The sequence below is a fragment of the Sus scrofa genome, chromosome 13 (genome assembly GCF_054392235.1).
Source record: "Sus scrofa isolate SSC_HxYL_T2T_F1_AM1 chromosome 13, Sscrofa_HxYL_maternal_Yorkshire_Landrace_v2.0, whole genome shotgun sequence".
Taxonomy (NCBI): Eukaryota; Metazoa; Chordata; class Mammalia; order Artiodactyla; family Suidae; genus Sus; species Sus scrofa.
This window is the reverse complement of record NC_139395.1, coordinates 54040544-54054034: the sequence shown is the minus strand read 5'-3', so window position 1 is coordinate 54054034 and position 13491 is coordinate 54040544. Positions and strand designations below refer to the sequence as shown.

The 13491-nt window shown below is 33.9% G+C and overlaps 1 protein-coding gene across 1 annotated transcript in view; it reads left to right on the top strand.

Moving 5' to 3' along the window:
* Nucleotides 1-13491, top strand: part of DNAH12 (dynein axonemal heavy chain 12) — a 246824-nt gene that overhangs the window by 176332 nt on the left and 57001 nt on the right. Inside the window, exons 57-61 of the mRNA XM_084988686.1 lie at nucleotides 1199-1413; nucleotides 2141-2333; nucleotides 3626-3818; nucleotides 6986-7158; nucleotides 11458-11598. Coding sequence (XP_084844812.1) covers nucleotides 1199-1413; nucleotides 2141-2333; nucleotides 3626-3818; nucleotides 6986-7158; nucleotides 11458-11598 — 915 coding nt within the window. The remainder of the gene's footprint in view (nucleotides 1-1198; nucleotides 1414-2140; nucleotides 2334-3625; nucleotides 3819-6985; nucleotides 7159-11457; nucleotides 11599-13491) is intronic.

The window sequence follows — 13491 nt, the reverse complement described above, 5'->3', positions numbered from 1 at the left end:
TATTGGGATATCTATAAGTCTTCATTGAAATTCAGGAAACCAGTTTTCGAAGTTGTATGAAATTGAAGAAAACAACCTGTCATTTTCTGGCAGAAAACTAACTCTTCTAATAAAGTAGCATTTCAATGATGTTACAGTTTCCACCTGTTATTTTTGGACCAGATGGTCAACAAGTCATGGATTGGGTGAATTTTGAAGGATAAGTCTCCATTCTTATAGATCAGACTTCACTTCTTGCTAGCTGGGACCATCATGGTCATCTATGACTATCATCCTTCATGACACTAGTACAAGCGACCACAGAGGCTTAATCACCTCTTTCTACCTCTTAACAGCAAAACCCAATAAAGTAGCTAATGTTCACTCTTTTGATTATCACGTTAGAGAATATTAAGTGTGCCTCAGAGCTATTTTAGACTAGTTGATTAAAGAGCTTATTGGTAGGCAAAAGGAAAGGGGATTTTATCCCTAGAAGGTTTTTAAACAGAGGGAGACTATCTGGGAAAGCCTGAGAGGGGTGGGATGAAAACTCACCTTTCTGTGCTAATGTTTTTTAAAGATAACTTAATGCACTGTACTGAGTGCAAAAGGAACCTAGGACAGTCAGCACCATCACTGAGGAGGAGGAAAGCACATCATATTTTGATTCTCTGAAACCATAAATCGTATGTTCTGGAACACAACGTTTTTTCCATATTTATACAGAAAAAATCCTGAATAAATCAAACTAGACTAAACCTGGAAACTTAATATATGGTTCTACTCATAACCTAAGGAAACCTATTATAGGCTAGTGCATCTCATTTTAAATTTTTATCAAATACGTAGGATTATTTTTCATATTATGTTAACAGATGACATGTATTAAAATAACCATAAAGACAGTGTATTATATTGGAATGAGCACAGCTTATAAGTTCACAAGTCTCTACCTCTGACTTTGAACTAGTTTTTTTAACCTTGAAACCTTGGGCAAAGTATTCCTTAGATAGGATTTTTTCGTTTCGAAAATAAATGAGAGTAAAACTCCTTTAGACTTTTTCCTCACAGGACTTTGTTGAAGATTAATCCCGATAGTGTGTGTGAAAACTTTGTATTTACACAGATAGATGGTGATGTTTATTATTTAATTTATATAATTTTAAAGAAATCTCAATATCTATTTATTACCTTCAGACTTTTTCTTATTATATTCTAGGCCTTTAATGATTGACCCCCAGGGTCAAGCCAATAAGTGGATCAAAAATTCTGAAAAAGAAAATCAGCTTAGTGTTATTAAGCTATCAGATTCAGACTATATGAGAACACTGGAAAACTGTATTCAGTTTGGAACACCACTTCTATTAGAAAATGTTGGTGAAGAACTGGATCCATCTTTGGAGCCTTTACTACTTAGACAGACTTTTAAACAAGGTAGAAGGCAATTAATATTCATTAGTATAACTGAAAGATGATTGGGTTATCTCTGAGTCATATCTTTGAGGCAAGAAAACCACTACATAATTTTAATAATAATGTTAATAACTGAGGACTTATGTGTCATTGTTACACACGAATGGATATTTGGAACAAGTACCAGATATTCTAAAATAAATACCTTGACTTCCCTTCATTGCTTTAATCAATGTTATCTAGACTCTTGTTCAGTAGAGAACATAAAGAAGTTGAAGCCAGCCTGAAATTCCTTTGTGACCAAGGACCACACAAAGTCCATTATTATGAACAGTAATGGTTAATGTGGACCATAGCTAATATTAGGTGAACATTGCCCATCTTTTATCTTTCTGCTTATAAAAATTTTATCTCTGTCAATCTGTGATACCTTTAAGAGCTTTAGTCATATGCAACCAATTTTGGAATTGTTATTGAAAATTAATAGGGAAAGTAGGATCAAAAGGAATCTTGATTTAGAATGCTCCATAATAACCAGAGAAAATAATCTTATACTACCTCTGAATGAACAAGTCATGCTATATAATTGCTTACTTGCCTCTGTGTCTGTGACTTTCATCACACCTTTATTCTATTTTAAATATGGCTTTATGACTTTCTGCTTGTAACCTAGGAAGGGCTTTAACACAGGGGAAGGGCTCTGTAACAACTTTGGCTCACATATAATGTACTTTTTTCCAAAATATAGGTGGCATCGATTGCATCAGACTTGGTGAGGTCATTATTGAGTATTCCTTTGATTTCAAATTTTATATCACCACAAAGCTGAGAAATCCACACTACATGCCAGAGCTGGCTACGAAGGTATCTTTGCTCAATTTCATGATAACTCCAGAAGGACTTGAAGATCAGTTACTAGGTATTGTTGTTGCAAAGGAACGGTATGTATTTTCTTAGATGCTTCCAGATGGTCTAGAGAAGAGTACTTGTAGGCCACTAATACTTTTGTTATGTAATTATTTCAAGACTTTGTCAAATTTTTATATTTTGTTGTTATAAATTATGTAATTTTTAAAACACTGTTCTATACATAAGTTATAAGCCAACCAAGTTATATTGGCCTGTTAGTGTGTATAGTAGGATTCAGGTGACACGCCATGACTTCTGACTTATATCTGATTTATTTGAGCCAAAATATTTCATCCCTAGGAATGTATGCCATGGACAAAATCAGAAATGTGTTTAAAGAACTATATACAGGTTGCTCATGTGATCAGAAAATACTTAAGTTAGGAATGAAAAAGAAGAATACAAAACTATATATGGTAGGGGTAATATTTTGTTTTAAAAAGTTAATGCATGAGTGGATATTCATATATACCATCATCCTTAAGAGTGGTAAAATTATGAGTAATTCTTATAATTTTCTTATACTTTATTTAAAAATACTTTATTTTTCCAATCACTAGCACATATTATTTTTTAAATGAGAAAAAAAATATAATGATATCTGGAAGGGTTACTAGTAAAGAATTGCCTCCTGAAGGAAACCTTTGTTTCTGCTTGAAGCTTAATACAACACTATCAAGTAGTCTATTATATGACTAATTATAAGTGAAATTATAAGTGAAAATAAGTAACCACAGGGTACTTTTATTACTTTCAGCATTTGATCTCACATGCACGGTATCTGAGATAGAACCATGTCATGACATAGTCTATAACATGGTGAATTATGTTATTTTGAAGTTTCATTCCATCTTTGTTAAGATTTGAGTGTCAGTTTCGTCTTTTACTGGAAGAGCTAGTTGTATGATGAATCACGTTTCTGTGTCTTCTATTGTAAAAGCGATGATAAAAATGATACTGAATATGACTAAGTCAAGGAATAGATATGAATTTTCATATTATCAATTTCTTCTCCAACTCCTTTTCTCCCATAATGAGCTAAGCCATATGGTTAAATTTAACATATTCTTAGACTTACTGTAGTATATGTTATTGCCACATTTTACATGTATATAATTAATGCTTTTTTGCTTGAATTTCTCAACTTATAACTTGTATGGAAGTATTTTTTTCTTTAGGTTGGATAAAGAAATTAATCATCTTAGTTTATGTTAAATGTCTACACAATTATTTAAAAGTCCACAAAATTGTGATATCTAATATTTAGATATGAATTTAGAGAAAATACTACAAACTCAGACTAAATTTTTTTAAATCTTTTTAGACCAGAATTAGAAGAGGAACGAAATGCTCTTATTCTACAGTCTGCAGCTAATAAGAAACAGCTAAAAGATATAGAGAAAAAAATTTTGGAAACATTATCATCTTCAGAAGGGAACATTTTAGAAGATGAAAGTGCAATTAAAGTCTTAGACTCTGCTAAATTGATGTCCAATGAGATAACAAAGAAACAGCAGGTGACAGAATCCTAGAAATTTTTTATTTCTTAAGATTCCAATTTGGCCCACTCCTTTACTGGAAAAGTAAAAGAATTCATACTAAAAAGTAGAAACTAATTTTAAACTCACAAGAGAATACCTCTTACTTTTGAATTGTTTAAAACCTGGTGTCATCTATATGGTATCTATACACAAAAGAAATAAATTTGGAATGAAAGTCTTAAAGATATATTTTTTATTATTGCATAGGTAGGGCAAGCTAGTCAGGTTCATTCAAATTTTAGTTGGCTCTTACCTAAAAATTATATCTGAGAATTAGCTTACCTTTGTCCTTGGTTGGAACTGAAGATTGTGGAGGTAATTGCTGGTTAACTGGACAGTAAGTGGCTCTAGAAACTAAGAATGTTCTTTTGACCTTGCCTTGTCATTTGTCAGGGAGAGAGCTATGAGAATTGAGGATGGATGTAAAGGAAGGAAGACACACATAATAATGTTCTTACTGCAGATTCATCTAACACAGCCAAATGTATTTTTTTAAGTTTTTTAATTCATTTTATGAGGTCAGCATAACCCTGATATCAAGACTTGACAAAGGCATCTAAGAAAATGGAATGACAGACCAATAGACCAGTATACCTATAAACATAGACATAAAAATCTTTAATAACAAAATATAAACAAATGAAATTCGGCAATAATAAAAATAATAATGCATTGTGACCAAGTAGAATTTATCTTAGGAATATACTTAAAATGCATAAAACCTCTCTTTAGTAAATTTTCTTTGAACTTTTAAATGTTATAGACATTTTTATTTTTTATTAAAGTATAGTTGATTTACAATGTTGTGCCAATTTCTGCTATATGATGGTGTATCCCAAGAGATGATACATTTCCCTGTGTGCTCTATAATAGGACCTCACTGATTATCCATTCTAAATGTAATAGTTTACATCTGCTGACCCCAAACTCCCAGTCCATCCCACTCCCTCCTACTCTCAATGGTATTTTTATATTGCATCTTTTTTTTAATAGAATCCTATAACGTTATAGATGACAGAAGCTATAGCTATTAGTCTCTAGCATTTCATAGTTGAGAAAACGAGGGCCTAGAAAAAGTAGTTAAGGCCCAAGTTCACACAATTAAATGATAATACAGAATGACTTCTATAGGCTAATTTTATTGATTTTCAGACCTTTCAATCCTCCTTGCCTCACCCAGTGAATTAAACACATCTTAATATTGGAGTAATTAAAAAGAGAAAGAAACCTAAATAGAAATTTCACTGACTGTTCAGCATCCTTCTGTTTTCTCCCCAGACATGCACCATATTTCTGGGGTAGTGGACTTCTGAAAGGTCTAGGCCTCTTTCCCCTTGGGATGGGTTTAGTTTTAAGTACCTGTGATAATAATGACACTTTTTAATCAAATGTACTACTTTGTTTTGTTTTGTGTTTTGTGTTTTTCATTTCAGGAGAGCCAAAAGTACTCTTAGAATAATATCCTATGGTATCCCCCGATCTGGGCACCATAGCTGAAATACTCTATGTCTCCCTTTCCAATTACTGTCCATCAGAGGAGAACCAGTTTCACATTGTTTTTTCAAAAGGGAGAAATTATTAGCCTATTTCCTATTAGACTTAAAGAGGAAATTAGACATCAGTAGCTATTGGTTCAAATAATTATTTTATAAAGAGACAGCAATTTAATAAATCATATGCCTTTCTTACTGGGTCTCTTTGATCAATACAAAAATAATTTAGAATTTACTGTGTATTTCAATCCAAAACATGCTCTATATCTGGCTGTGACTTTCTATTCCACCCACCTAATGTAAGAAAAATCATCTTCAGAGCATAGTCTTAAAACCTGCTTTTCCCTTTTATCCCAACCCATGAGATTAAACAAACACAACTTTAAGAACTCATTGTATGGGTTTCAGAGCCTCCCCTCCCTGCAAAAGTTGTCTTGATCAAAGTTTAGTATTTTTGAGTCTTGAAAGGTATAATACATATAAATGTCACAGCCCAGGAAATTTTTACAAGTAATAAATTCTCCTTTTTTAGCAACATGTGCTCACAATGATTGTTAGAAAATGTCTTCTTTGATTTTAGGCCATTGATAGTAATTAATTAAAAAAACTTTTTAAACGTCTTGAACCTAGCAGTTCATACTAAGGAGCCAGGCATTTCCACAGAAAGGAGGATGGGTTGGAAAAGTGCTCTACACATTTTTCCTATAGAATATCAACCTATCATATCGAGTTGTCATTTGAAGGGCTGTTGTCTTGAAGAAATTTTTTCTTTTGGTGTCAAATACCTATTAAATCCAGAAGAGATAAACATTTGAGAAGCTAGTTGAAAAAGGTATTCTTAATGTATCAAACCTTAAGTCAACAAATATTTCTGAATTCCTACTTTGCCAGACTTTGTGATGTGTTCTGATATACATGTTGACACCTTAAACCAATACACACCTGGACACTTGCTCTTTCTCCTTCCTCTCTCTTGCTCTCTCTCTCTGACCTATTAAAAGATGATGAGTGACAATAATAGATACTTTTTAGATAAGCAAAGATTGGCAGCTCTAGTATTACTTAAATAAGATGATCAATGACTAGTTATACCTTCCATCTATAAAGACATTTTTCATTTTTTTTCCTTCATTCCACCCACGCTTTGTTCTCTTCCCTCTCTATTTCTTCGCTTCCTTTCTTTCTTTCTAGGTTTTAGCATAATAAAGTCCTTTCTTGTAAACTATGCTTCTATAATTTAATCATTGAGTTAGGGATATTTTTTATTTTTAATTAAAAAATTCTTTTTTTTTTTGTCTTTTAGGGCTGCACCCATGCCATATGGAAGTTTCCAGGCTAGGGGTCAAATCAGAGCTGTAGCCGCTGGTCCACACCACAGCCACAGCAAAGCCAGATCTGAGCTGTGTCTGCAGACTACACCACAAGCTCAAGGCAACACCAGATCCTTAACCCACTGAGCAAGGCCAGGGATTGAACCTGCGTACTCATGGATACTAGTCAGGTTCATTTCCACTGTGCCATGATGGGATATTTTTTAATATAAATTCCATTTTTTAAATATTTAACAAAAATTTTAATATGGAGTTCATCATATGAAAAGTACATAATAAAAACACATTTCCTATTTCTTATTCTTGACTTTTCTTCTAGATTGCAGAAAAAACAGAACTCAAAATAGCGGAGTCTCGAGAAGGCTATAGACCCATTGCTAAACATTCATCGGTATTATTCTTTAGCATTGCAGACCTGGCTAACATTGACCCCATGTACCAGTACTCTCTCACCTGGTTTGTGAACCTTTATATCAACTCTATTCATGACAGGTAAATATTCTCTATCTTTATTCATTATCCCTGGGTTGGATTGCCACCATCCTTTCCATGAAAAAATATGTAACTTTTTTCTTATTATTCGTATAATATATATTCTTTATAGAACCTTAGAAAATATGGGAAAAGTGAAAGAAAAGAAATAAGGAAGGAAGGAAGGAAGGAAGGAAGGAAGGAAAGAAAGAAAGAAAGAAAGAAAGAAAGAAAGAAAGAAAGAAAGAAAGAAAGAAAGAAAGAAGGAAGGAAGGAAAAGAGGAAAGGAAAGAAGGAAGGAAGGGAGGGAGGATGGAAGGGAAGAAGAGAGAAAGGAAGGAAAGAAAAAAGGAAAAAGTGAGTAAGCAGGTCTCCTTTCTATTTTGTTTTGTTTCGCTCCTACTCAAGATTAGTCACAGAAGGAATTCTTCAGTCCTTTTCTCCCCTTTCCTTTAAGTATTTTGGTAAGGCAACTCCAGTATATCTTTCTCCTGCATTGATGTCTCCAGAAAACTTCTGTCCCACATTTGTAATCATTTGCTAGATATTTTCATTTTAATCGGTTAATGAATGTACAGAAATTTTGGAGCTAGACTGGAGTAAGGGATTAAATTTCAGTTCTGCCACATATGGGCTACATGAATGCAGGCAAGTCAGTCAACCTCTTTGTAATTGCCTCAATTTTCCATATCTATAAAATAGAAATAATAATGTACCTACCTTTAAGAATTGTTATGAGAATTAAAAAGATAATATTTATGGAGTGTTTTTTTTAAACAGTGTCCATTACTTCGTAACTTGTTAAATAGAATAAAAATATGATTTGAGACTACCTTATGTTTTCTCCATGGGCTCTTGGTAGAACAGTCTTTCCTGAGTAATTGAAATCCCTAAGCTTTCTCAGTTGGGATCTGAAATTTGAATTAACACAACCTCCATGATGGAGGGTATGCAACTTGGAGAACTCACAAAGATGTCAATAACATGTTGATAAGAATGTGAGGTCATCAGAACACTCAGACACTGCTGGTGGGATTGTAAAATAGGGCATCCACTTTGTTGTTGTTGTTGTTTTTCCTCCCAAGGTATACTTTTTTTTTTAATTTTTTAAATCGCTGAATGAATTTTATTGCATTAATTGATGTATAACAATCACCACAACCAAATTTTACAGCATTTCCATCCCAAACCCTCAGTGCATTTCCCCCACCCCACAGCCTGTCCCATATGGAAACCATAAGTTTTTCAAAGTCTGTGAGTCACTATCTGTTCTGCAAAGAAGTTCATTGTGTCCTTTTTTTAGATTCCACATGTAAGTGATAGCATTTGATATTGGTGTCTCATTGTCTGACTGACTTCGCTTAGCATGATAATTTCTAGGTCCATCCATGTTAGTGCATCCACTTTGGAAACATTTTAGAAGTTCCTAAAATATTAAACATGGATTTGCCATATGGTCCAGTATTTCCAGCAAATCTAGCAATTCTTGAGTATATGCTAAAGAGAATGGGATGTTTATGTTCACACAGAAATTTACAGTCTTTTTGTTTTTATACACAAAAACTGTATTCCAAATTTGTTTGGGTTAGTTTTCCCTCTTTTAGTATGGTGATGTTTGTTACTCATGTGAAATGCAGTTTGGGTAATTAGTTTATATTTCCTTTTAGAGTTTTCCCCTCATCCTTGTTCATTGTAATTTTATTGTATTTCTGAGCACATAAGTTATCAATATGACTGCAAAAGTAAATCCTCTACAAAAGGGTCTGCTCAGAGAAGTGTCAGTATCCCCTATCTCTCCATTCCATTCCCATGGATCCAAGTATTACTTTTTAAGAATTAAACTTTTAATTCTGAGGTAAATGTAATTCATGTGTAACTGTAAGAAATTATACAGCAATTTATGTTCTCTTTATACAGTTTCCCCAGTAGTGACATCCTTAAAACCTGTAGTACAGTATTACAACCAGAATATTGATGTTGTCCTGGTCAAGATACAGAGTTCTTTCATCACCCCACACTGCCCTTTTAGCGATACCCACTCTCTCCCACTCCCACCCTGTCCTTAACCCTTGGCAACCACTAATCTGTTCTCCATTTATGTAATTTTGTCATTTTAAGAACATTATATAGGAGTTCTCCTGTGGCACAGTGGGCTAAGGACCTCACGTTGTCACTGCAGTGGCCTGGATCACCAATTTGGCATAGGTTTGATCCCTAGCCTGGGAACTTCTGCATGTCACAGCCATGGCCAAAAATAAACATATATAAAAAAAGAGTGTTATATAAATAGAGTCATGCAGTATATAACTTTTGGGGATTGGCTTTTTTCACCCAGTGTAATTATCTGGGAATTTATTCAGGCTGTTTGCTCCTTTTTATTGCTAAGAGTTATTTAATGATATTGATCTATTAAGGCTTGTTTAATTATTCACTTGTTGAAAGACATCTGGGTTATTTCCAGTTTTTTAATTTTATGATAAAATACACATACTGTTTTTTGTGTTAGTATAAGTTTTCATTTCTCTAAGATAAATGCCCAAGAGTGCAGTTGCTGGGTCATATGGTAGTTGCTGGTTTATTTTTTTAACTGCCAGACCTCCTAAGAATGGTTGTATCATCTTACATGCCCTAAGTATTACTGAAAAAAAATTAAACTAAAAAAATGAAAGCAATGTATTCTTACTGCAAAAATTTTAAGCATTTAAGAGTATAAAGAAGAAAGTTAGTATTAGTCATAACCCCATCCAGAAGTAACCACTTTTGTCCATGTGTTTTCTGACCTTTTATATATGTTTTTTTAAATGTACAGATCTTGATCTAGATTTGATGCTTCTTTGGGGCAGGTAAATGTTTCATAATTCTTTATCTCTTATAGTTCCCTCTCCAGCATAGATCCTCACAACTGAAATATATTTAGTAGGTGTTTTTTAATTAACTCATCATTTTCAGTCATTTTGTAATGTGAAAAGAAATTTAGAATTTTGAAAATAGATGATGTAAACCATATTCCATTTTCTCATACAATTATATCCCATTTTTTACATACAAATTCACAAGGAGATATACACATGCAAAACTGTACAATGAGGTCTTACCCTTTACACAGTTTTTCTAATCCTAACATCTGTTTTTATTTTTATTTTTATTTTATTTTTTTTCCTTTTTAGGGCCGCACCTGTGGCATATGCAAGTTCTCAGGCTAGGGTCCACAGCCATAGCAATGTGGGATCCAGGCCACATCTGTGCCTACTCCACAGCTCATGGCAACACCAGATCCTTAAGCCAGTGAACAAAGCTAGGGATCAAACCCACATGCTCATGGATACTACCTGGGTTTGTTTTTTTAAACTGTAGTATAGCTGATATACAGTATTATGTTAATTTCAGATGTACGAAATATTGCGTCTCCATTTAAATACATAAAAAATGATCACTATAAGTTTAATAACTGTCCATCACCATAAAAAATGATTACAGTGTTATTGACTGTATTCCTCATGCTGCGTATTACATCCTGTGACTTATTTTATAGCTGGAAGTTTATATCTCTTAACCCCTTCACCTCTTTGTCCCCCACCTCCCCCTCTGGCAGCCACCAATTTGTTCTCTATATCTATGTCTGTTTTTATGTTCCTTTGTTTGTTCATTTGTTTTTATTTTTTAGATTCTACATATAAGTGAGATCACATGGTATTTCTTTATCTGATTTATTTCACTTAGCACATACTCTCTTGTACCTTTCATGTTGTTGAAAATGTGAAATTTTCTTTTTTAATGGCTGTTTATATTTAGTATATATACCACATCTTCTTTATTCATCCATCTATTGATGGACACTTAAGTTGCATCCATATCTTGGCTACTAAAAATAATGCTGTGTAGATAAAAGGGTACATATGTCTTTTTGAATTAGTGTTTTTGAAGTTTTTGGTGGGAGTAAATACACAGAAGTGGGATTGCTGGATTGTACAATAGTTCTATTTTTTTATTTTTTGAGAAGACCGCATACTATTTTTCATAGTGGCTGCACCAGTTTACATTCCCACCAGCAGTGCATGAGGGTTCCCTTCCAGCAATAACATCTTGTGTAACTGTAGTATGTACAGTATCACAACCAGGAACTTCACATTGGCACAATCTAGAGAGCTTATTCAGATTTCACCATTTTTACATGCATGCATGCGTGTGTGTGTAGTTTCATATTTTAGTAGTGGTTATTTCAAAATAAATAAAATAAAAACAACTTGTATGTTAATTCATGTTACTTATTTTTTCTTAGTTTTGATTCAATATATTTTCCTTTTTTTTTTATCCTTTCAGTAACAAATCCAAAATTCTGGAAAAGCGCCTACGATATTTAAATGACCACTTCACATACAACTTATATTGTAATATATGCCGATCACTATTTGAGAAGGACAAGCTGTTGTTTTCCTTTTTATTATGTGCCAATCTTCTTTTGTAAGTCACTTCCATTTTCTTTCTTTATTTTCAAAACCTACCTAGAAAACCTAATCAGTGACTTCTCACAGAAGGATGTCATGTTTTTGCTCTGCTTTAATTCATGATTTTATTTATACATTTCTCCATTGTAGTATTGGTGTTTTGATGTTTCATTTTTTTTTTTTCAGTGCTACACCTGCAGCATATGGAAGTTTTAAGGCTAATAGTTGAATTGAAGCTGCAGCTTCTAGTCTACACCACAGCCAGACACTTGGGATCCAAGCCGAGTCTGTGATCTATGCCACAGCTTACAGCAACACCAGGTCCTTAACCCACTGAGCAAGGCCAGGGATTGAACCCACATCCTCATGGATATCAGTCAGGTTCATAAACCACTGAGCCATATGGGAACTGCTGATGTTTGATTTTTAAAATTTGGAGTTCCCACTGTGGCACAGGGGTTAATGATCCAGCCTTGTCTCTGTGAAGACACCGGTTTGATCCCTGGCCAGGCGTGGTGGATTAAGGAACTGGTGTTACTACAGCTGTGACATAGGTTGCAGCTCTGTCTTGGATTCGATCCCTGTCTCGGGAACTTTCATATGCTGCAGAGGCAGCCACAAAAGAAAAAAAAGTATTGGCATTCCTGTTGTGGCTCAGTGGATTAAGGACTTGATATTGTCTCTGTGAGAATGCAGGTTTTATCCCTGGCTTCACTCAGTGGGTTACGTATACAGCACGGCTGCAAGTTGTGGCAAAGGTCAAAGATGCAGCTCAGATTTGCAGTTGCCATGGCTGTGGCTTAGGCTTCAGCTGTAACTCCAATTCAACCCCCAGCCCAGGAACTTCCATGTGCCAACAGGTGTGGCTGTAAAAAGAAAAAAAAAATTGGGGGTCATAGAGAAAAGCTCACAAAATGTTCAGTTACAATTCAATGAATTTGTACAAAGAAAAAAGTCTATGTAACTACAGATTGGCTTCTTTCACTTAAGAGTATGCATTTAAGATTTTTCTGTATCTTCTTATGGCTTGATAGTTCATTTCTTTATAGTACTGAGTAATATTCCACTGTCTAATATACTACAGTTTATCTATTCACCTGCTGAAGGATATCTTGGTAGCTTCCAAATTTTGAAAATTATGAATAAAACTGCTATAAATATCTGTGTGCAGGTTTTTGTGTACACAGAAATTTTCAACTTAATTTGGTTAAATACCAAGATGTATGATTACTGGATCATGTAATAACAGTACATTAAGTTTTGTTAAGCAGCTGTCTTCCAAAGTAGCTGCACTACTTTGCATTCTACTAGCAGTGGATGAGAGTTCCTACTGCTTCACATCCTTGCTAGCATTTGGTCTTGTCAGTGTTCTGGATTTCACTTTTCTAATAGATGGTGAAATCTTGTTTTAATTTGCAATTTATTAATGACATATGATATTGAAAATCTTTTCATATGCTTATTTACTATATTTGGGGGATTTTGTCAAATGCTTTTTCTGCATCTACTGATCTGATCATGTGATTTGCTTCCTTAGTGTTGATTTGATAGATTACATTAATTGGTGTTTGAATGCTGAAGCAGCCTTGCATACCTGAGATAAATTCCACTCCATTGTGGTTTTCAATTCTTTTTATACATTTTTGGATTTAAGTTGCTAATATTTTATTAAGGATTTTTAGATCTGTGTTCATGAAGGATGATAGTTTGTAATTTTCTTTTCTTGTAATGTCTTTGTCTAGTTTTGGCATTGGGATAATACTGGCCTCATAGAATGATTTAGGAAGTATTCCTTCTGCTCTTTTCTGGAAATATTTGCAAGGAATTGGTATGACTTAATCCTAAATGTTTGGGAGAATTCTCTAGAACTTATTATATTAGCATGGTGCTTTCTGTTTTGGAAAGTTAT